Consider the following 23,359-nt stretch of genomic DNA (forward strand, 5'->3'; position numbering starts at 1 on the left):
TGATTCAGTGTTCAGGGTGCTGGCGTCTGGTGGAATTCCCAGAGTTAAATCATTAACATTAATCATAAAGACAGTCCCATGATTAATTAGTAACTCTGCCCCAGCTTGCTACATAACTTACTCTGTGAGCGCATTCCACTCTCCTTTGGTGTCAGGGAAGTTATCACGCTTGGGTGGATCCTGCTTCTCATGCATATTTGTGTTTTCCCCCCGAATGTGTGCTACAGGTCATCAATCGAGTCCATTCAGGCAGATTATTAATTTAGGGCAGCTTTTGTAAATACTCTTGACGCATCCAGAATAAATTAAAAATTGAACAAAGAAATAGGTATTAAAGTAACAACCAATTAAATCATCTTTTAAGAACAAAAAATACTATTGTATTCCGTCCATTCATTTAATTAAAATAATTGTTTTACAGAACAAAATGACATTCAATATTACGTTCATTTTAATTCTAAGAAGATGTACATTCAATTTTGTATGTCATGCTATAACATCGTATTTTTCAAACCATCTTCTCCTCCCAATGTCCATGTCACTTCGTCCATCCCAAAACCCATTAGCACAGTAAGAATTGTGGAATACAAAAATAGAAATGCACAAAAATACACAATATAGTCCAGATGTCTTGTCATTTTAATCTTTTGAGTCTTATTTGTATCTTCTGGTAAAACAAAGAGGGCATATTAAGTGAATAATGTGTGAACATTAACATGCGGATGAACAAGCGTAAACATAAACAAGCATACCTTTTTAAATTCTCCACGTCTTCAATGGTCTCAGGCAAATCGACGCCTCTCATCTCCGGTAATAGCATGACCAGTCCACTGTACAGGACAGACATGACACCTACGGATACACATGGTAAAGTATTATCAAGCATGCTAGCCAACTTTCTGAAAAAACAAAGGTATAATACGAGCTGCATATAAATTACTACGAAATATAAACAATAACATTTTTTTTCAATAATTGTTAATGAAACCACATTTATTGCAAAAGTAAAACTAAACTAAAACACATTTTCAGATACCATAGACAAGTAGGGGCATTTCCTGCCAGATGCTGGCCAGTCTGTAGAGCAGGAAAGGGGCAACAATAGCTCCCATATCACTAGATGATGAGCACACTGACACACCCAAGTTCCTGTGAAATACAACTAGATATAAGTGTCATATCAATATGATTTAATTAGATTTTCTTTTTTTTAAACACAGTGTTTGTGCAATTTAGGGTGAGAGAACGGCATCCTGCGGACTCATTTCACCTGTTGTTAATTAAAGGTCTTGTCTCTACCCTATTATTTTTTTTTTTACACTTACCTGAGAGGTGTTGGATAAAGTTCAGAGTTGGCAAAGTTCACAGTCTCAAATCCAATGGCAACAGATAATCTCCCAATAATGGCTGTAACTTTCTTGAGCCACACATAATCTGAAGGAAGATAAAATGTGAAGATTGCTAGATGTATCTATGTAACACAACCTACTAATAAAAAATCTAAGTGGCTTCTATGTTAGCAATCATTAGAGTTTTATATGTGAGTTAACCTCACACCTCAGTTAGAACCTCTCAGATTGAATTCTGCCCCTACCACTATCTCACCTTTGCCCTATATCTACATGATTAGCTTTTCTAAATAAAATATTCATGTTTGCAAAGAGGACAATACAATTCTGTTTAATTAAACATATTTGTTTAATTAAAAGACCCGCACATATTCACCTGATGAGATGAATGGGACAATGAGGCAGGCAACTCCTCCTATGAAGTTGGAGACAGCCATGAGGGACCTCCGTCCCACCCTGTCCACCAGCAGGTAGAAGACCAGACCGGTGGGCAGCTCCACAGCTGCAGAGATGAAAAAATCCAGGTAGAGATTGTCTCCCGTTATCCCCAGGCGTAAAACCAGCCCTTGGAAAACAACAGTGCTCGTGAACCTTGAGGAAAAATCAGGGAAACAGTCAACTGGGAATGTTCTGCCACAATCTCAGCATGCCACTCATACCTGGCTTGGGCTTAGTCAGAATGAGAAACAAAAGGGGACTTCTGGTTTTCTTGAAAAGGTGGCCCGCTAGTTAGACAGCTACAGAGTATTCTTTCAGTTGACATATGTTATGGAAATTTTGAACCAAGGTACATTTGGGAAATGTCTGTCTTTCTACTGGCTGGTATGTAAATCTTTACTTTGATTGTGACACACGTCTGTATAGTATCAGAGGATTATTAGGTACTTAGGTGTTCTCCTGCCTAGACCAAAAGGGGTGCCAGACCTTTGTTTCTTAGGAATGTGGTCCTTGGGGGGAAGTAAGGTCAGTTGGCCCCTTTAGGTAAACACGACAGTAAACATTATGGCAGGAAGGATAAGGTGGGGGGACAGCCCTCCCTTTAGGTAAAACCTATGTGACACAAGACAGATGCCCAGCAACTTACCACACCCCTTTTTCTTCTATAAATACGAACTGTTCATGTATTAAGTTAGAGACTCCTCGGATGATTATGTTTGTAAGCGTTTGACGCGTCTCTATTTCCAAATTAACTGTTAAATTGTGCCAAGAGAATTTTGTCTCTGTACTTTGCCATCACACATAGCTTGAGCGTTTTGACGGCTGCAGGGGACTTATGTCCACAATATGTTACCAGTGATATTATGAAAGGGAGAAGATGGTCAATTAATATATGAGCGTATAGCTGTTATGTCCTAAAGACAATTGACTAGTTGTTCATAATATATTTCCTAATATATTTCTTCTCAAACAGCATGAAAATAACCTAAATTGTATCAGAAGTGCTTCAAGACACATATCTCAAAATCAACTGTCCCGAATCTGCTTGGACTCCGGACAGTTGCTGCTATGAAGCAGGGCCTTAATCACAAATTGGATATCACAGAATTTAGGAGAATTTGGATAAAAGCAAGAAAAAACGATTCACACTATGCCACGGTACTGTTCGGCTTTTCAAAAGACGGAAGGTCAAAAATCTAATCTTACAATATTACAAAGAACAAGTTATCTCAGAAACTGAAATATTAAAATGAGTCACGCGCTGAGATCCAATGCGCCTAATTTGGAGCACGGACACCTGTTTGTTTTTATTGACCCCACCTGTATTCCTCATCACTGGCCCTGTTTAAGTTCCTTCTTTCTTAGTGTACTGTATCTTGTCGGGGATGTAACATTGTTCTGTTTTCATGTCTTAGTTTCTGTTTTGACACCTCAGTTGTTTTTATTGAAAGTCCTCTGCACCTGTGTCCTGCCTCGGTACCTGCAACATTACATGATGTTGCATTTTCTGTTCATGTGATTGGTGCCAATGTTATGTTTTTGAGCTAGCGCCCAGTTGACTCCCATTCACTCCTAAAAGGAATTCATTATGTCAAAACACTCCCAGTTTTATTTCTGATTAAAACAAGCAAAATCCTGTACTGTATTTGTGTCTAATAAAACAGTATTCAAACAAAAACATTATTAAATAATTTCCTTTTTCTTATGGATTGTGAGGACGCTTAACATTCTTTGCCAGTTGTTCAATATGATGTTAATATATATTCCTGCCCGGGAGGATTTTTACTAGGCTGCATGTCGCACTGTGATGCAGACTGCATTTGTATGTAGCTTTTTCCTACTTAACTGGCAAATTAGTAATTTTACACATATACAAATATTTAGCAAATATTATTTTCTGTAGAACAAATACATTTACACACATTTGTAATTTGTCCAGTGCTACAAACTGCTGGATGGATATATCATGTTTTCACTAGCAACCAAAACATGCTGAAAAGCAGAGGGACTAACCGCACTTTTCACACTCATCACTGTGTGTTGTATGCTTCAGTTGGCTGGGAGTCATTGACATTTAGAAAAACATCATGAAAAAACTAAATAAAAACTAAATGGCAGTTACCAAACACTCTCAAGACTAGATAGTGCTGGAGATATCGTGGGCCCAAACTGCAGGCTCTAACTGGGCAAAACTACTTTTGAATATGTTTTGGTATGTATGCTTTATTTCCGTGTTTTGTTATGTATGTTTTATTTCCATTTAGTATGTTTCTTTATTATCATAATACCGGGCTCAGCTGTAAAAAAGACCTTGGTTTCAGCTGATATCTCTGCATAAAGGTAGATGAATAACCAACAAAAAAGGCTTCCAATGCAAGAAGCTTTACTGAGTTTTGCACTAATGAATACATTCTGGAGCTGTATGTCATTCAGGAGCTCTCAGTCAGAATGTCTCTTACCAGGCATAGATGAGGATCAGGGTGTTCCTCCTAATGTTGGGCGTCCTAAACAGGACCATCAATGACGGACGACTTATCACTGTGTCTTGCTTCTCCTCCAAAAGATCCAACTGAAAGAATTTTGACAGGATTTGCCTCAGGCTGATAAGCAGGTTATGCCATTGCCAGCAGAAACTTACATTTTAAGGGGTTGTTCATAAATTCAAAATGAAAGTCATGGCTGGGAAGAAGCTAGTATGTTACTGTCGTTCATATTTCCATGAAAGAACATGTAAATATTCTCAGTTATTAAACACATTCTTACAACGCATGTCTGAAAAGATGTTCATTAGCATGTATGCTATATATACACTACCGTTCAAAATGTTAATTGATTAATCATAAAAAAAAAAGATTCATCAATTATGTTATCACAGCTGAAAACTAGTTGAGTATCTAGATCATCAGCAATTGTGGGTTCGATTACAGCCTCAAAATGGCCAGGAAAAAAGAACTTTCTTCTGAAACTCATCAGTCTACTATGGTTCCGAGAAATGAAGGTTATTCCATGTGAGAAAATGCTAAGAAACTGAAGCTCCGAGACAAAGAATATACCATAGCTTTCAGCCAATCAGTGTTCAGGATTCAAACCACCTGGTTTCTACAGTAATGTAGATAATTGTTGTACCACGCAGGGTTAAAATGTATCATCATTGCAACAATACATAAACTTGGATTTCTTCATGTACCACAGCCTTCACCAAACCAGCTTTTAGGATTCTAACCACCCCGTTTAAAATCCTCTTTAGTATCGCTACGATATCTTGGACACATTTTTAAAAAACTGGTTAACGTTAGTGCTTGGCTCACTGCATATGCTAAATCCTGTTACAACAAGTCAATGACCCAAACACATCATCAGATTAATTACAGTGTATGAGAAATTATTATCACTTTTGCGGAGCTGTGGTCCAATGGAAACACTACTGGCTACATGCACATTTACAGCTACCTGTTGGAGACCAGTGTTCAATTACGTCTCCCTGTGGTTCTTCCTGTCAATAAAAGGCTTGTATAAAATACAAAAATAAGTAAGGACAGTGACTGATCCCTCTTTTTTTTTCATCTCTACAATAATTTTTATTAGTATTTCAATATTGAGTCTTCAAAAGCAGATGACACTATTCCAACACAGTTTCACAGTTAAAAGTTAGCTACCTCTCTGAAACTCTCTGGGAGAGTTCTCCTATTGCACTTGGCAATGTTTTCAGTGATCCTCATAGCCTCTTTGATTTTTCTTTGTGACAACAACCAGCGAGGAGATTCTGGAATGAGCCTGAAATTGAGAAATATTTTGATAATAATTGAAAGCCACTCATTTTGGAATGTTTTTTCCCAACCCCAGGACATCTAGGTATATTGAATTTTTATAATATTGCGACCCATTTTCATAAGACATTCAATGCTGAAATACAACATTACCAATAGTAAGTCATGAAGATGAAGCATGGAAGGGTCATAACCAGCTGCAGGATTTTCCAGGAGTGCAGGAAGTATGCCAGGAGAGGTAAGATGACCATACCAATGGAATAAAAGGTACGGGATACCAAGGATACAAATTTCCGGTTGTTTGAGCCGAAGAACTCAATGACTATCAAAGACAAAACAAGAAAGAAAAATTTCAGAACACTCCGAGCATCTAGAGAAATGCCTTTGCCTGTGTTTCTGAAGTTTTTATATGAAATGTAAAATGTAGAAAATGTACAGTATTTTTTAAAAGAATGCAACATTCTTATATGTGAAGTACATGGTACATTGTACAGGTTTGACTCCAGTGCCCAAAATAATCACTTATCAATGTCCTATTTAGGTAAATCCCCCCGCTACCTCAGCTCATTCCTCAAAATCTGCTGTGTATGTTTGTTTTACTTTTATATAGCATTTATTTGTCATTTGGCAAGGTCGTCATTAAAAATCACAATTATCTTAACTGACTTACCTGGGTAAATAACAATAAAATAAATGAAATAAAAGACAGAGGGTTTCAAACTTTCAGGGTAGTAACAAACCCAAAATTAAAATAACTGCCTTGGGAGAATATCCGTGATAAACAGATAATTGAGAATCAGCAAATATGAGAAAAGAAAGCAACATACCAAATACATAGCTGGCTGTCCAGGCTCCCTTTCCACAGAAGCCCTGAAGCACTCTGAAGAACAGTAGGAGTGAGTAGTAAGGTGACAGCATCACACCTATCCCTGACACTCCAAGGCCAAACATAGACAGGATAAAACAGGGCTTCCTGCCAAACCTGTTAGAGAAGACATAAAGCTGTTATGTTATGCAAATTGTAATAATAAAAAAGCAGTGTTGGATGACCCTCACAATAAATTGCATTCCTACCCAGCACTGCTGAATAGTCCTAATTGAATCAAGTGAAACTACATTTATATTAAACATCCTCCAAATGAAAGCCAATATCTTTGGACAAAGTAAATAATTCAAGATAGAGACCGAAAGGGCTGGATGGGGCCTCGACCTCCCCTGAAGAACGATCCAAGCCCCTGGGCCCTATAACAAGCCCTGTCTCAGACATTACCACCAATCACAATCACAATTAAAAGAAAGTTCAGGTGTGCAGCAGTTCTTGGGGAAGTGTGTGTGTGTGTGTTTCTAGCCTTTTAATAGGCTAGAATCAGATGTCACTCTTAATTTTTATTCTATCCTAGACACATTTTTCAGCTGGAAGAGATTTGCAGCTGGATGGTCATGTTACTGGAGTTCCATTAACTTGTCCCTCATTTTGGGACTAGCACCCCCCCCCCCCCCAAGCCTCCCTCCCCCCAACAAGCTCTCAGAGGTTGGTTAGGATAGCTGGGTGTGTATATATGTAGATAAGCAATACTATTGAACAGGCTTAGTGTGGATGGGGGGGGCAGTGAGGATGGTCCTTTTTGATCGACAACTGTTGGTTGTCAAAAGGCAGTAGTAAGGGAAAGCCACTTATAACACTGTACCAATCTACTTCACTATTGAAGTATAGATTGTCTTTCAACATGATGTACCTATCAGCCAGGTATCCAGTGACAAAAGCACCAATGAAGAACCCTCCAGCCAGGCACACCTGAGTCAGATCTGCCAGCCATGAATCTTTACACACCAAAGAAAACTGAAATAAAGAAAATATAGTGAATGATAAATGCATTAGAAATAAATATGCACCCTAGGCCAACAGCCGATTACTGCCACATTTGCCATTTCTATGTGGTTTTTATAAATTTGTATACATTGTTGCAGCACATAAATTAACATTTCAGAATACACTGAAACCTTTAGAGGGGTCAGTAATCAGTGATATACAAAGTTCACTACAACTATAACAGTTTAACATATCAGGATGGTATAAGCAACTGCCTCTTGCATGGGTCCAAATCCTGCTCTTTCAGCAAAAACGTTCTCCTGTATTTTTCTCTTTCCAATATTTTTTTTTTCTTAAATGAGAGAAAAATAAATATAGATAAAATATGAATGACTCATTTCCAAATCCCTTATAGAAACACAACCATTACATCAGACGGTTTGGAAACCCATTTTAGAATTGACATCAGCCTGACTGAGTTGTGTTAAGGACAAAATGAATTTTCTATATCCAGTGCACTTAACTGCAGAAGCGCAAAAAAATCTATATTTTTTATGTAGGCTATCTACGACGTACAAGTATATTGTGGGTTTCCAATAATATCTTACATGAACTTTGAAGTTTCAGATTTGTATGACTTTTTTTGTTTACCTCTGAAACGATAGTGGTGCGGGATGGATCAAAAGCCCATCCGCTGTCGCACGAAACTACCGGGAACTGGCTGATATTAGACAAGCGCCAGTTTGAGAGGTCATTGCAGTTGCTCTGACTGCTGTCCCAGAGTGTCCAGTCCACATCAAACCTCTGGCAGCTATTGTAGATTCCTGGCCAAGTGCCCGACTCATCTAACAGCGGTGTGGTGACTTTGAGCAGCTCTCTGTCCGTCCAGTTGCATTCATTCTGGATGCGCTGTGTTCCGTGTGTCCTGCACCAGTGTGCCGGAGTATGCCCCAAGAACACGACTCCAACAAGTACGAAGGCGAAGATCAGCACGGGTAGAGTCCCGAAGACAGTGATTTTCCTTTGGTATGGTCCGAAATCCCCGATGTGCACGAGTAGGTCATCTAGGCTCGTCATTGTTTAAAAGTTCTGTGTTGGTTTGACGTGTCCCAGGTAAATAGGGTCAGCCCATGTGACGAGTCACTCGCCAGGATCAAAGGTCCGTGTATGAAGTGACCAATAGTTATGCTAAACAGGCAAACAAATCATAATTTTTTTTGCGTAACCTGATTGTTATCCGTTTTCGGTTGACAGATTTCCACAAGTGTCATTTCTGGTTCTCAACTGGGAGATCGGGAAAACAGCACAGCAAATGTAGGCAGGGAAAGGGTAGGGCAACTATTTTCATATCTTCTATTTGTGTCCCAACAGCGAGTTGGAGGCCAGGAGTGGAAGTCCAACCTGCAACTTCATGTCAAATGGAAGAAAGTAACACTCATGGAAGTAGGTTTGAATGAGTATAACACAAAACAACAGTCCTGTAGTCCTGTGATACTTTAAATGTTACTTGAGCGTGGCTGCCCTCTATCTATTCTCTCTTCCCTCCCCTCCATCTCTTTCCTTTCTCACTTCCTCTTCTGTTATTTCCACATCTTCTTTCCTCTCTTCTATCCTCTGTTCCACTATGGCCTTCTCTCTCCTCTTCCATGTACCTTGTTGGCACTCCTTCTGTACCACTCTGTCCCTCATTAACAAGACTATTGTCTCACATGCCTACTGAATAATGCCTACACTTATTATGAAAACGCAGAACATAACCTTTAGGAGATGGTAATAATAATGTATCCTAATTAATAAGGTTATTCAGATTCAAGTTTAATACATACAATTCCTTACAGATATCTGCAACATAATTTCGCCTAGTCAAAACACAAATTCAAGATATCTATAACGTCATTCTGACTAGTCAAAACGACAGTTGAAGATATCTGTAATTCAATTTTGACTTGTCAGTTTTAAACGACTCGTGCCATTCATGTCTATGAGGTTTCTCATTACAGATATCTTTAATCAGTTGCAGATCTCATTACAGATATCTTTAATCAGTTGCAGATATCAACAATGTCTAATGTGATATCTTCAACTGAATTATAGTTGTAATTACAGTTCCGCATATCTATAATTTAATTCTGACTAGTCACGATCCCAGTTCAAGATATCTTAAATCCCCCTCAATTTAAGATATCTGGATCGTTCTTTTGAAGATATCTGAAACTGGAATTACAGCCAGTCATGTAATTGTGATTTCTGTTATCAAGTTATATATATCTTGGAATTAATTTTGATTGGAGTTATCTCATATTGGAGATATCTTTAACTTTCATTCTGCCTAGTCAAAATGTAATTACAGATATCTTGAATTGGGGTTTTAGTTAGGCAAAATTACGTTGCGGATATCTATAGCTACATGTAGGAGTCAGGAGCGGGAGTGAGTGGCTTGTATTCAAACACGTTACTACTCATCCACCGTATGGCAAGCATTAACCGAAATTTTTAAGGCTGCAGGCAGTGCACGACATGCGCTTTTAGCAAGAAATACAGAATATTTACTTTCTTTTAAAAGCTCGTTCTCGTTCTTGATTTGTTTTACTATATATACAGTGGGGAGAGCAAGTATTTGATACACTGCCGATTTTTCAGGTTTTCCTACTTACAAAGCATGTCTGTTATTTTTTTTTATCATAGGTTCACTTCAACTGTGAGAGACAGAATCTAAAACAAAAATCCAGAAAATCACATTGTATGATTTTTGAGTAATTATTTTGCATTTTATTGCATGACATAAGTATTTGATCACCTACCAACCAGTTGGAATTCCGGCTCTCACAGACCTGTTAGTTTTTCTATAAGAAGCCCTCCTGTTCTCCACTCATTACCTGTATTAACTGCACTTGTTTGAACTCGTTACCTGTATTAAAGACACCTGTCCACACACTCAATCAAACAGACTCCAACCTCTCCACAATGGCCAAGACCAGAGAGCTGTGTAGGGACATCAGGGATACAATTGTAGACCTGCACAAGGCTGGGATGGGCTACAGGACAATAGGCAAGCAGCTTGGTGAGAAGGCAACAACTGTTGGTGTAATTATTAGAAAATGGAAGAAGTTCAAGATGACGGTCAATCTCCCTCGGTCTGGGGCTCCATGCAAGATCTTACCTCGTGGGGCATCAATGATCATGAGGAAGGTGAGGGATCAGCCCAGAACTACACGGCAGGACCTGGTCAATGACCTGAACAGAGCTGGGACCACAGTTTCAAAGAAAACCATTAGTAACACACTATGCCATCATGGATTAAAATCCTGCAGCGCACGCAAGATCACCCTGCTCAAGCCAGCGCATGTCCAGGCCCGTCTGAAGTTTGCCAATGACCATCTGGATGATCCAGAGGAGGAATGGGAGAAGGTCATGTGGTCTGATGGGACAAAAATAGAGCTTTTTGATCTAAGCTTTTTGAGTACAACCCCAAAAACACCATAACTGTGAAGCGTGGAGGTGGAAACATCATTCTTTGGGGATGCTTTTCTGCAAAGGGGACAGGACGACTGCACTGTATTGAGGGGAGAATGGATGGGGCCATGTATCGCGAGATCTTGGCCAACAACCTCCTTCCCTCAGTAAGAGCATTGAAGATGGGTCGTGGCTGGGTCTTCCAGCATGACAACGACCCGAAACACACAGCTAGGGCAACTAAGGAGTGGCTCCGTACGAAGCATCTCAAGGTCCTGGAGTGGCCTAGTCAGTCTCCAGACCTGAACCCAATAGAAAATCTTTGGAGGGAGCAGAAAGTCTGTATTGCCCAGCGACAGCCCCGAAACCTGAAGGATCTGGAGAAGGTCTGTATGGAGGAGTGGGCCAAAATCCCTGCTGCAGTGTGTGCAAACCTGGCCAAGAACTACAGGAAACGTATGATCTCTGTAATTGCAAACAAAGGTTTCTGTACCAAATATTAAGTTCTGCTTTTCTGATACTTATGTCATGCAATAAAATGCTAATTAATTACTTAAAAATCATACTATGTGATTTTCTGGATTTTAGTTTTAGATTCTGCCACTCACAGTTGAAGAGTACCTATGATAAAAATTACAGACTTCTACATGCTTTGTAAGTGGTAAAACCTGCAAAACTGGCAGTGTATCAGATACTTGTTCTCCCCACTGTAACTGAAACCGCCATTCCTGCTAACACCGAAATGCGTTGCTGGGCCAATATGATCTGATGCCTCGCATGAGAAACTTCATGCAAAACAATTTGAAATAGTCATAATGACGTTTGAGATATCTGCATCTATTATTTTGACTAAATTACATTGTCTTGGAATTTCCATTTGGGGTGTGTAACGATGTGTAATCTATGCCTATGTTCTCACCTACAGATTTCCAGCATGAGCTATGTTCTCAATTATTCAAATATTTCGCCTAAAAATTCCAGTGCATCTCAGAGATGTATCGAGCAGACTTTTCATAGGCGTACTCACTTGCGTAATCACTGTCAATCAACTAAATCACCTTCTCCTAGGTTAAGTTTTGGCATAAAGGTTGATGATGTAAAATGTGAATAACAAAAAATATTGGAAATGTGTCAAGGTTCATAAATCTCTTTGAGTAATCGTTGGAATGTCTAGCCCTGCAGCTGTCTCACACAGGGACAGGGTATTGATGTAATGAATACAAGTGGATGCAGAGTGCTGGTTTCCCGTGCATGGCGCTGCAGAGGCCTGTTGTTATAATCCAAAAGGAGGAGGCTGGAAGTTTGGTCGAGGGACAGGGACAGGCTGAAGGTCATACAGGGAGGATCCAAAAGGCAGGCTAAAGTACAGGCTGGGGCTAGACTAGGAATCAGAATCAAAGGTTAATCAGGCAGAAACAGGTCGGAATGACTGGGCGGTCATTACATTTGAAATTGGCCCAAGCCGGCACCATTTTTTACATTGTGATTTCTACACTGGAAACTGGAAAGATAAACTACTAAGAAATATTTGACTATGGTTATGACTAATTGTTAACCTAAAACAGCGTCAAAACTATTCTGCATACTGAAGTCTGGTGTAGCGGTCTGAACTCTGGATCACACAGGCTGAGGTTTGGTAACAGTCTTTTCTAGTATCGGAAAAGAATAAGTATCTCCTTCGCAAAAAATCCAGAAACATCTATGAATCTGTGGAGCATGTTCTCTGCGTGAAGTCATACTCCACACATTCTTTGTCGAATACTTATGCAGGCAACATATTTTCGCTGTAAAGTTTGTCCCATCATAAAACCAATGTCATCTTACAATAATTTACTTCAGTGTCAGCGTCAAAAAGTACATTTCAATTTACAATTTTGATTCAATAACAACAGAAGAAAATTGAAGATGGTATTGGTTAGAGGTCTGGATACATTTGTAAGGCACTTTAAGTACATTTTAAAATAATTAAATTAATATGAAAAAGTACAGTGATATTACCTTATTGCCTTCAAAAATTCCTCAATACCATGTTACAGCTCAGTACAGAGAGAGAAGCAATAACTATAAGGAATTAGGCAGCCTGTTAACATGCAGAAGGCTGGATTGTCTCATTTCCTGAGAGAGTTTGGCCAGTTTAAAGCACAAATGGGTTTCTGAATAATCATGATAATATGCTTAATAAAAAAAAGAATCTATTGAATAAACTAGCTTCTGAAATTGTTCCTAATAGTAAATGGTAAAGTTAAATGTGTGTAGCTGTAGGTTTTAAATAACTGTCATAAGCTATTGGCTGCAGTGTGGTTATTGGTGCCCTCCAGTCACATGATCCCCCCATTGAAATTGCCAACCTCCTCCAAAAACACAGTGTTTAAAAAATATATCTTATCTAAACGTTGTCGTAGATACAGCATATCACCACCAATCTCAATCCAAAGGAGGTGTTGGTGTGCAGGTCATTTGGGGAGAGGGATGCACGGCTCTTTCTGTTTTAATGGGCTAGAGTTGAATGCCTCTTTTATTTCTTGATTTCAGATGGATTTCAGATGGATGTTCATGTGACCAAAGGCACCTTTAGCAAAGATGTGTAATAAATTAAATAAATCAAATCATCAGTCAATTTTTAGGGTTCCCATATATAGAAAACCTCTCAGCTCTCCTAGAAGGGTCACAGAAAGACAACAAGAAGATATATTTAGAGTTTATTCTTAAAAATCACATTCAAATAAGTTATGATTACTTCAGGTTGAATGCACTGATTGTCAGTCGCTCTGCGTAAGAATGGCTTCCGAAATACTAAAATGTAAAAGTAATGTTCTAATTGTGACCTACGATAACCGCACACTAGACTAGTCAACTGTCTCCAGTTCCCAATCTCTCTGCGCCTGGGTTTCATCTTCTTCAGCTGCTGCCGGAGGACAAGAAGAAGGGCTGGTGGTGCCTTCCATCATCTGGTCCCCTCTCAACATCTCTGTGTTATGTTCCTCTGGGGCCTCGGTGGCCTCGCTATTGGCCTCTAAAGCCTTAGTGTGTCCATGCGGCTCCTCTGCGTTTCTTTCCTCCTCCACTTCTTCCTCGCTGTCAAAGTACTCAGGTGGTATAACGTTGGAAAGGGTAAACGACGTTTGAATCTCCTCCAGACGAGACTTCTGGGCCTTCAGGCTGTCCAGCTCTCTGGTCAGGGGAGTGGCAGGAGTGGATTTTGCTGGAGCGGGGGGTGCTGGGCACTCTACTGGGGTTACTGGAGCAGGGGGTGCAGTAGCAGGTTTTTCAGAGGGTGTCTCATCAGGCTTCTCATCAGCAGCTACAGGGTTTCCCTGGTCTTTTGTCTCGTTTTTGTTCGTCTCCGCTACGTTGGTGGTAGTTGATGGACTGGCTTCCTGGAGCTTATGAAAGAGGCTATTTCTCTCCTCTTGCAGTGCCCGGCACAGTTTCTCTAGCTTCTGGGTCTTTATGGTGAACAGTTCAAACTCCTTCTCCTTCAGGGTTTTCTGGAAGGGAAACAGGGGGAAGATCAGCACAGATATATTTTGGGAGAAAACACAAATGTTTCTCCAAATGTTATTATATTACATGTAGCGCATATAAGACTAGAATAGGGCATCTATTATTGTCACCAAGAGTCTAAGATGTGATTTCATTCTTTTGGCTTCTTTATTTTTTGTTACTTTTATGTGTGTTGCCCCCTGATGAAATTCAACTGACTAAAATCTTAGATACCATTAAGATAAATATGTGTCACGGTTAGGTGAGCAGCAGCGCCACCGTTCCGTGCACCTTCAGTTTCCCATATCACACAAATGCATCCTGGACTTGTTTTGTCACGTCTCCATCATTCACACCAGGTCCCTGTTAACTAATTTGTATGTGTTTAAATGTTTCCCCTCTGCTCCCCACATTGTGGATCATTGTTATTGTCTGTTCGTTCAGTGGTGAGTGTTACTTGTATGTACTGTTTGAAAATTACCTGTAAAGACGCATTGTCGCGCACTTTGATTTCATTCAGTCTGTAGTTATAGTTTTCCGTTCGTTGTTGGGTTTTGTTTTGATTGTTTATTAAACCCACGAACGTGAGATATGCCTGCGCCTGGTTCCCTGCCCAACACTACACCACAAGAAGAGCATTACAATATGCTTATGATGAGTTTTCCGATACTTTTGATCCTGTTTCTCCTGTTTTGCATGTTTTTTTGTTAAGTTAGTTCTAGGCGTGGTAACTGTCTGCTTGATATCTACAGAGGGTGAAATTTATATATAAAAGAACATGTCAAAACAACAAGGTATGGTCTCTTACATCTGTAAGCATGTCTATAAGAGACTTGTTGCAGCCCTCGAAACGGTTTTTCCATTGAATGGACTCCTTCTCCAGCTTTCTCATCTTCTTGGTCATCTATAAGATAAAACATATTGCATTAACATCTTTTCAATAGAATCCAGTTCTAAGTTTGATAGTACAATTATTTTGCATATGTTCAAACAATTTGTAGATTTTGTTGAGTTTTGCAAGGATTTTGTGATATATTCGGGATATTTGGACATGATTATGGAAAAATGCACCATGACCCAAATTAGATCTGTGCCACAAATACTAAAACAGTTGCTGTCTTATCCTTTAACACAATACGCACTAGAACTTACTTAAGCGGTTCACCAATTACGTAGGATTAGGAAAGACCTAGTCTACCTTTTCCATGTCCTGTTTGAAGCTGGCGTAGACCCCGTTGCTCTTTGACACCGTCCCCTGGAACTCATCAAACTTCTCAGAGTACATGGAAAGCTGGAGGGAGATGTCGGGAAGTAAAATGGTATGTAAAAGATCTACAGAAATCGAGTGTAGGAGACAAAGAGAGAAGATAATGATAAAGTAGGGAGAGATTGGGGAAGAAAGGGACCAGAGATAGAGGTGGGCATGTGGGAGTGAAAGACAGATATTGTCCCTGCGGTCTAATATATGAGAGACATGGTAGAGGGGAAGAGAGAGGGGGCAGTCAAACACAGAAACGGACCGTGAGGCAAACATAGCCCAATTACCTGGGCCTGCAAACCTTCCTCCTGTTCTTTCAGCACCTGTACCTTCACCTGAGACTGTGCCGCCTTATGGATCAGCTTTTGGAAAGAAACAGAAGTGGGATCATTCTCCATAATCCAAATTCTTTAATGTTGGTGTGTAACATGAAAATTAACTGATCTTTATTTCTAAGGTTTACATATACACTGTAAGTCATGAGGGTCTTCTCATGGACAATTAAACCTCAGAGTATACAAATACATGGGAATAAAATATGTTAAGCTGTATCAAATATATACAGTCTTTCAAGTGCTGAATTATGCCAACGTACATGCTCTCTCTCTCGCTTGTGTTTCTCCTCCAAGTCTTTGATGATCATGTTCGCCTGCTCAAGTTTGGTTTCCAACAGCTTTTGCTGCAGGTCTCGATGTTTAAAGACCTTTTCCAGGTTCTGCATCGTGAGACGAGAGGGATTGTTGGTGAGAAGATGGCTCACAATTAATTACAGAGCCATGGTTTTTAGAAACAAACAAAACAGAGCAACAAGACAGATGAACAACTGAGAATGATCTTGACTTAAGAAGCGAGCTTTTTTGGTCAAACAGTGACTCCTGGAGTGCATGTTTGGCCTGTCATCTTCAGCAATTTCTGAGTTGAATTGTGAGTTTGATATAAAAGTATGAAGTCTGTTCAATGGATGTTTGAGGGAAATGCAAAAACCGTGTTAACACTAATATTTATTAGTATATTTAAAAAAAAGCTTGAATATTCTAATTTGAATGACAAGCGCTTTATACCTATCTATGTATATATATATTTATAATATAGATTTCTATACAGTAGATATCCAGTAGATATGCTATAAATACACTGGTAACACTTTACAATAAGGATACAGTACTAATCATTATTAAATGCATTAATTGACATGTATTCATGACCTATTAATGCATCTTTAAAGCCTTGATTATGTGTGTATGTGTTAATAAACATATTAACTAATTCTTAGTTAACTGTTGGAACACATATCAGAGAACATTAACTAATACATTAAAACATATTGTAAACTAATAGTTAATTAATGCATCTACAAATAATTAACTGTGTGTGGTTGTGTCAATAAACATGTTACCAAATGAATAGGTAACTAATAAAGGACATGTTAAAAAACATAAATCAATACATTAATATATTGCAATCCAAATCTTAATTGATGCAAATTATCATTGGTGTGCATGTGTTATTAAACATGAATACATCTAGCTAACTGTTGATTGTACCAATAACAAACATGAATTCATACATTAATTTAAATGATTTCATGATGACATAATGCAACTACAGATTCATTATTTGGGGTCTTCAGCATAGCAAAAACAATTAAACGTTTATTATTGAACATAATCAGTTCAAATGAAGTCATTTCTTAGAAGGCAACATATAGAATAACCCTAATTCCTTTAACAAACAACACCTTTCCCCCAACTACTGTCATTTGTTGCTAAATACTGTCCAGTCACAGAAGCCAGGTTTTTGTCCTTCGTGAACATTACCTTACTTGTAACTTAGTGACCTGTTGCTTACTTACTTGCTTTTTCTTGTGTCCATCATGAACAATAATAGCTGTTGTCAATTATGTTCAATAATAAACATTTAATTGTTTTTGCTATGATGAAGACCCCAAATCATGAATCTGTAGTGGCATTATGTCATCATGAAATCATTTAAATTAATGTATGAATTCATGTTTGTTATTGGGCCATTCAACAGTTAGCTAGATATATTCATGTTTAATAACACATGCACACCAATGATAATTTGCATCAATTAAGATTTGGATTGCAATATATTAATGTATTGATTTATGTTTTTTAACATGCGCATTATTAGTTACCTTTTCATTTAACATGTTTATTGACACAACCACACACAGTTAATTATTTGTAGATGCATTAATTAACTATTAGTTTACAATATGTTTTAATGTATTAGTTAATGTTTTCTGATATGTGTTCCAACAGTTAACTAATAATTAGTTAATATGTTTATTAACACATGCACACATAATCAAGGCTTTAAAGATGCATTAATATGTCATGAATCCATGTCAATTAATGCATTTAATAATGATTATTACTGTATCCTTATTGTAAAGTGTTACCAATACACTATATATAATATAACATAATTAGATCTAATTAAGGATGATCGGTATAGACAACATGTCAACCTCCCAAGCGTCTGTAAAAGCTCCCCATACCGTCTCTCTGGCATCATACTGGGTGATGAGGCCCTTGAGTTTCTCGGCCAGCTCGCTGTTCTCCTGACACAGCTTTGTGTTGCGGGTGCTGTGCTCCTCGATTTGGGCTTGGATGTCCGTCAGCGTGCTCTGGAAGTGAGTGGTGATCTCCTTCCGCTTCAGGTCGTCCTCTCTGCACCTCTGGAGGGTCTCCTCCTGCACCAGCACAGAACACAGTTCGGGGGCATCCAAAATGGAACCTATCCTATCTAGTGTACTACATACGGTCCATGTGGTCTCCGGTCAACAGTAGTTCCCTACTTAGTTAATTAGAAGGTGTCATTTGGGGCCAAAGTTGTGTTGCGTTCACAGACTAGCTCATTTAAGGAGGTATGTACTATATCTTGCTTCACAATGCGCAGATACACACAGACTGTGTATGCATTGATTAACAATAGACATGCTCCACAATTTGAGTTAGTGAGGGACACAGGCTGTTTTATCAGACCTAAGTCATGTACAGGACCAGATAAATCCAATGTGGTTTAAGTATTTAAAATTACCTGTTACACAAAGCATTGTGGGTACTCTAGCGCAGCATGTGACAATGAGAGGCTCACCTTAAGAGTCTTGTTGTGTCTTTGCAGCTCTCTGCACAGGGACTCCAGTTTGCTGCGGGCCAGAACGGCTCTGCTGTGTTCACTCTGAAGCTGGTCTTTCTCCTTCATCACCTGGAGAAGCTTCTTCTGCAGAACCTTTAGCTGCTTCTGGTCTCCGCGGTGCTCTTCCAGCTACCAACATGCCCATAGGAGAAGATAATAAGTTAATCCTGTAGGTGTAGAGTCCAATGACAGTACTGGTTATGAGCCTCACATTGTACTATAACCTTCACTACTTGTGTGTAACATAAAACATTCTTAGAATGAATGGATAATATGAATGTACTATACATGGTCAAAGACAAGGTCTAGTTGCCTACCACACACCACAACACGTTAGTTCCAGGGTATGGACAGGGTGTGAAGGGCACTCACCAGCTCAGCATGCTTCTTGATTATGGCCTCCAGTTTTTGTTCTGTACTGCCCAGCTTGTTCAAGCTTTGCATCAATAGCATGGCCTCTTTGCCTGAATTGCAATAATGGGACAGAACCGTTAATAAAACCCCAATTATTGATTCTCTTTAATACTAACAACTATTAATGCTGAGGGGATGACGAAGAAGATCAAGAAAATCAAGAGGAAGGAGAAAAACAAGAAGAACAACAACGCTACCAACCAAGGCTTTTGAGCAGCTTTTTTTCCAGTTTCTGCTCTTTGGCAGTACTCTTTTTGGTGACCTTCTCCTTCAGCGTGTCGTCCACCTCCTCCGCCTCCTCCTGCTCATCAGGCTCCTCATCGTCCTCCTGGTAGGTATTGATGATGTCTTCAAGCTGCTTACTCAAGTCATCAGTCAGGTCTACCTGCTGATCCTGGCCCTGTTCTGGCTCTACCTGGCAACTCTCATGACAAGTCTCCATTCTGATTCTCCTGGCTGAGAGAGAATAACACAACATTCTATTAGAATTCCAAATAATGTGGACATATTTTAGTTTTACTTTGACCTTTGTTTGAAGGGGAGTAGTGAATGATGAGATGAAACCTAGAGTCAACGCTGTTACACGCAAAGCAAATGTGGCTGATTGGTTTGTACATGTACTGTACGCGTAGATGACATAAACTGGGAAGTTTAATTGGTTGAATACAGTGGTACTTTGTTTCAGACAGCTTACCACATGACAGAAGCATTACTTCACTGTTCTTATTACATTGTTAACCAGATGATCATGGCAATAAAGCATCTATAGTATATTAGCTGTATATAACACTCTCTCGGCCTTATGCTTGAACATACTCACAATACATTGACTGTTATATTAAGGGGAGAAAAGATCAAGGTCAAACTAATCTTCCACAGAATATTTCTAACATTAATATTTCCCAAAATCATTAAGATAGTTTCATTGCTTTAAATTATATGATCAGTTTAGATCAGATTAGAGAGTAACAGTCAATTTCCATTGTTTGTTTGGCCATCAAAGTACGTTTGCAGTGCTTGACTGTTGCCTGTTTATGTGTGTATAATTAGGCTGCCCCCCCCCCCCCACCACTAGGTGCCTTCATATCCAGAGCAGCATGGTCAGAGCACATGGCACCTGTTCCGGGCCCACACCCTATTTTAGGAACTTCTAAATATGGGCATGTTATTTATTTATTTCACAATCTCACTCTTGATGGTGTCCATTTAAGTAATAGAGTGATGGCAGTCTAATTTTTACAAAACAGAGTAAAATATTTTCATGCTAAATGAAATAGCCCACATCTATTTCTATTGTGATACAACATACAACAGCCTCTAAAAATGAAACACATTTGCATGCCTACATAAAATACTCCCAAAGAATCTTTCAGAAAGAGCCAGGGCTTCAGACATCAACCCTAGTCTTTCCAATTCCCTTCTGGAAAGTGCAACATTAACTTGATATAAAACGTAATGAAAAGAAATACAGTAGGCCTTTATTGTTGCTGACAACTTGTCATAAAATACCAAAGAACACAGGGCCACTGGGATAAAAACAGCACACTACTTCAAGAGTGTGACAAACTTCTCACCTATTCCAAAAAGTTGATCCAAAAGACATTCAAAATATCCCTACAATGTGCAAAATAAAAACAGGAAAACACATGCATAAAAAACATGTTTAATTGCATGCAAGATATTGAAATGCTTCTTACCAAAAGCTCCAGGATTGAGGAGAGGGGAAAGGAGAAGTGAGGAAGGGGAAAAAGGCTGGCTGGCAGAAATGAAGAGGGGGTAAGAGAGAGAGGAAGAGAGAGAAGGGCTGTGTGGCCCAACAGATAGAACAGCTGTGATAAGAAGACCTTAAAATAGACTACAGGGACCCAACTGACATCAACAGACAGAGGCAGAGACACATGAGAACATATTGACATCAACACAGACACACAAGCAGAGAGACAAGAAAAAATACTGACTGTAACAAAGTGGCAGAGAGGCAGAAAAAGAGGCGAAGAGAAGGGAGAAGGAGACAGGGAAAGATAGACCAGAGAACATACAGTTGTGCTCATAAGTTTGCATACCCTAGCAGAAATTGGCATTGATTTAGAAAAAAATGACTGGTCATTTTTTTTCCTATTATTTAAGGATAGTGATCATATGAAGCCATTTATTATCACATAGTTCTGTGGCTCCTTTTTAAATCATAATGATAACAGAAATCACCCAAATGGCCCTGATCAAAAGTTGACATACCCTTGAATGTTAGGCCATGTTACAGACACACAAGGTGACACACACAGGGGAAAATGGCAATTAAAGGTGAATTTACCCACACCTGTGGCTTTTTAAATTGCCATAAGTGTCTGTGTATAAATAGTCAGTGAGTTTGTTAGCTCTCACGTGGATGCACTGAGCAGGCTAGATACTGAACCATGGGGAGCAGAAAAGAACTGTCAAAAGACCTGTGTAACAAGGTAATGGATCTTTATAAAGATGGGAAAGGATATAAAAAGATATCCAAAGCCTTGCAAATGCCAGTCAGTACTGTTCAATCGCTTATTAAGAAGTGGAAAATTCTGGGATCTCTTGATACCAAGCCATGGTCAGGTAGACCAAGAAAGATTTCAGCCAAAACTGCCAGAAGAATTGTTTGGGATACAAAGAACAACCCACAGGTAACCTCAGAAGAAATACATGCTGCTCTGGAAAAAGACAGTGTGGTTGTTTCAAGGAGCACAATACGACAATACTTGAACAAAAATGAGCTGCATGGTCGAGTTGCCAGAAAGAAGCCTTTACTGGTCCTGGCCCCCATCTGCGGAGTACCTGGCTTGGGGGACCCATTGCTGTCCCTTTCCAGAGTCCTCCTGGTTGTGTTGCAGAACAAGACGATGCCTGATGATTTCAGCTGCCACTGTGCTGACACCCCCTCCCCCGTGTTGTCCCTGTCCTTGTCCATCTGGTCATGCTTCCGACCTGGGCTAAGTTTAAATAGACTCTAGACTCAGCCCACACGCATTTATTAATTATTACAATTATAATATTAATATGTTCTCCTGGCACAGCCAGAAGAGGACTGGTCACCCTGGGTCCTCTCTAGGTTTCTTCCTAAATCTTGGCATTCTTAGGGAGTTTTTCCTAGCCACTGAAATTCCACGCTACTGTTGTTTGCTCCTTGGGGTTTAAGACCAGGTGTTTTGTAAAAGCACTTTGTGACATCTGCTGATGTAAAAAGGGATTTATAAATAAATTTGATTGATTGATTACTGCACCAAAGCCACAAAAAAAGTATTTATGTCAGGCTTATTTCTGACATAAATACTAAAATAATACATGTTATAATAGATCATTGTGTGCGTAGTAATATTAGCTGGGATATGAAGGATAGGATTTGGGTGTACAACAAGTTATTAAATACAGTCTGAGGTAATTATTCCTCACCAGAGGATGTCACTTGCACATTAATCTCTATTTAGCATATTTTTTAGCAAACATATGCCATCCAACCTATGCCATCTCAGACCTTGTTGGGCTTACTCTTAATATGTTATATATCATTTTATGCTATAGTGTGGATTATTCTTTAAGCCATGTTCCAGAGAGAGGGTTCATCACTGGACACACTTCAAATGGACTGAACTATATTACTACTGTTTTGGTAGCTTTCAAGGATTTTATAAAATGTATCATAAGACATCTAGTGGTCATTTTGCGGTACTTCTAATTATCACAAGTTTTGAATTAAATAAAAATGTATGAATAATTAAAAGTAATGTTTTTTCATATTTTATTTTTTCAAAATAGAACAATGAGGTTGTTATAAATACCCCTAAATACAAACCATGACATTAGTGAATACCTTTAAAGTGAGTTTTAACATCCGTATCTGTATACATCCTATCCTTCATTAATTTGTTTTACTCTGTTGTGTGTTGGGCCTGTGATATACATCCTATCCTTTATTAATTTGTTTTATTCTGTTGTGTGTTGGGCCTGTGATATACATCCTATCCTTTATTAATTTGTTTTATTCTGTTGTGTGTTGGGCCTGTGATATACATCCTATCCTTTTAATTTGTTTTATTCTGTTGTGTGTTGGGCCTGTGATATACATCCTATCCTTTATTAATTTGTTTTACTCTGTTGTGTGTTGGGCCTGTGATATACATCCTATCCTTTATTAATTTGTTTTACTCTGTTCTGTGATGGGCCTGTGACCCTATGATTACAGAGACATTGA

General features: G+C 39.0%; 2 protein-coding genes across 2 annotated transcripts; both read right to left on the reverse strand.

Moving 5' to 3' along the window:
- Positions 1–369: 369 nt before the first annotated feature.
- Positions 370–8,595, reverse strand: oct2 (organic cation transporter 2). Its single transcript, XM_010878564.4, has 11 exons — positions 8,016–8,595; positions 7,291–7,394; positions 6,382–6,536; positions 5,708–5,876; positions 5,444–5,561; positions 4,247–4,356; positions 1,726–1,940; positions 1,326–1,434; positions 1,037–1,149; positions 753–852; positions 370–667 (listed from the first exon to the last, which is right to left on the reverse strand). The coding sequence occupies exons 1-11, from the start codon at positions 8,439–8,441 to the stop codon at positions 655–657; spliced, it is 1,632 nt and encodes a 543-aa protein (XP_010876866.1). The 5' UTR covers positions 8,442–8,595; the 3' UTR covers positions 370–654.
- Positions 8,596–13,601: 5,006 nt separating this feature from the next.
- txlnbb (taxilin beta b) lies at positions 13,602–20,941 on the reverse strand. Its single transcript, XM_034297257.1, has 10 exons — positions 20,835–20,941; positions 19,339–19,593; positions 19,096–19,187; positions 18,682–18,852; positions 18,083–18,277; positions 16,154–16,273; positions 15,846–15,920; positions 15,499–15,591; positions 15,109–15,204; positions 13,602–14,305 (listed from the first exon to the last, which is right to left on the reverse strand). Exons 2-10 carry the CDS (start codon positions 19,577–19,579, stop codon positions 13,664–13,666), a joined length of 1,725 nt encoding a protein of 574 aa, XP_034153148.1. The 5' UTR covers positions 19,580–19,593; positions 20,835–20,941; the 3' UTR covers positions 13,602–13,663.
- Between the last annotated feature and the right edge of the window lie 2,418 nt (positions 20,942–23,359).

Source organism: Esox lucius, chromosome 15, assembly GCF_011004845.1.
Source record: "Esox lucius isolate fEsoLuc1 chromosome 15, fEsoLuc1.pri, whole genome shotgun sequence".
Classification (NCBI taxonomy): Eukaryota; Metazoa; Chordata; class Actinopteri; order Esociformes; family Esocidae; genus Esox; species Esox lucius.

What these genes read in the sequence shown, in the direction of transcription:
- oct2 (XM_010878564.4), bottom strand. Translation starts at nt 8,441, where the DNA reads ATGACGAGCCTAGATGACCTACTCGTGCACATCGGGGATTTCGGACCA. An exon ending in GCACCACTATCGTTTCAGAG is followed by an intron (nt 7,395 to 8,015) that starts GTAAACAAAAAA and finishes TCTTTATTTCAG; the next exon opens with TTTTCTTTGGTGTGTAAAGA. An exon ending in TGTCCCATTCATCTCATCAG is followed by an intron (nt 1,435 to 1,725) that starts GTGAATATGTGC and finishes ATCTTCCTTCAG; the next exon opens with ATTATGTGTGGCTCAAGAAA.
- txlnbb (XM_034297257.1), bottom strand. Translation starts at nt 19,579, where the DNA reads ATGGAGACTTGTCATGAGAGTTGCCAGGTAGAGCCAGAACAGGGCCAG. An exon ending in AAAGCTGCTCAAAAGCCTTG is followed by an intron (nt 19,188 to 19,338) that starts GTTGGTAGCGTT and finishes ATTGCAATTCAG; the next exon opens with GCAAAGAGGCCATGCTATTG. An exon ending in AGTATGATGCCAGAGAGACG is followed by an intron (nt 16,274 to 18,082) that starts GTATGGGGAGCT and finishes CTCACGATGCAG; the next exon opens with AACCTGGAAAAGGTCTTTAA.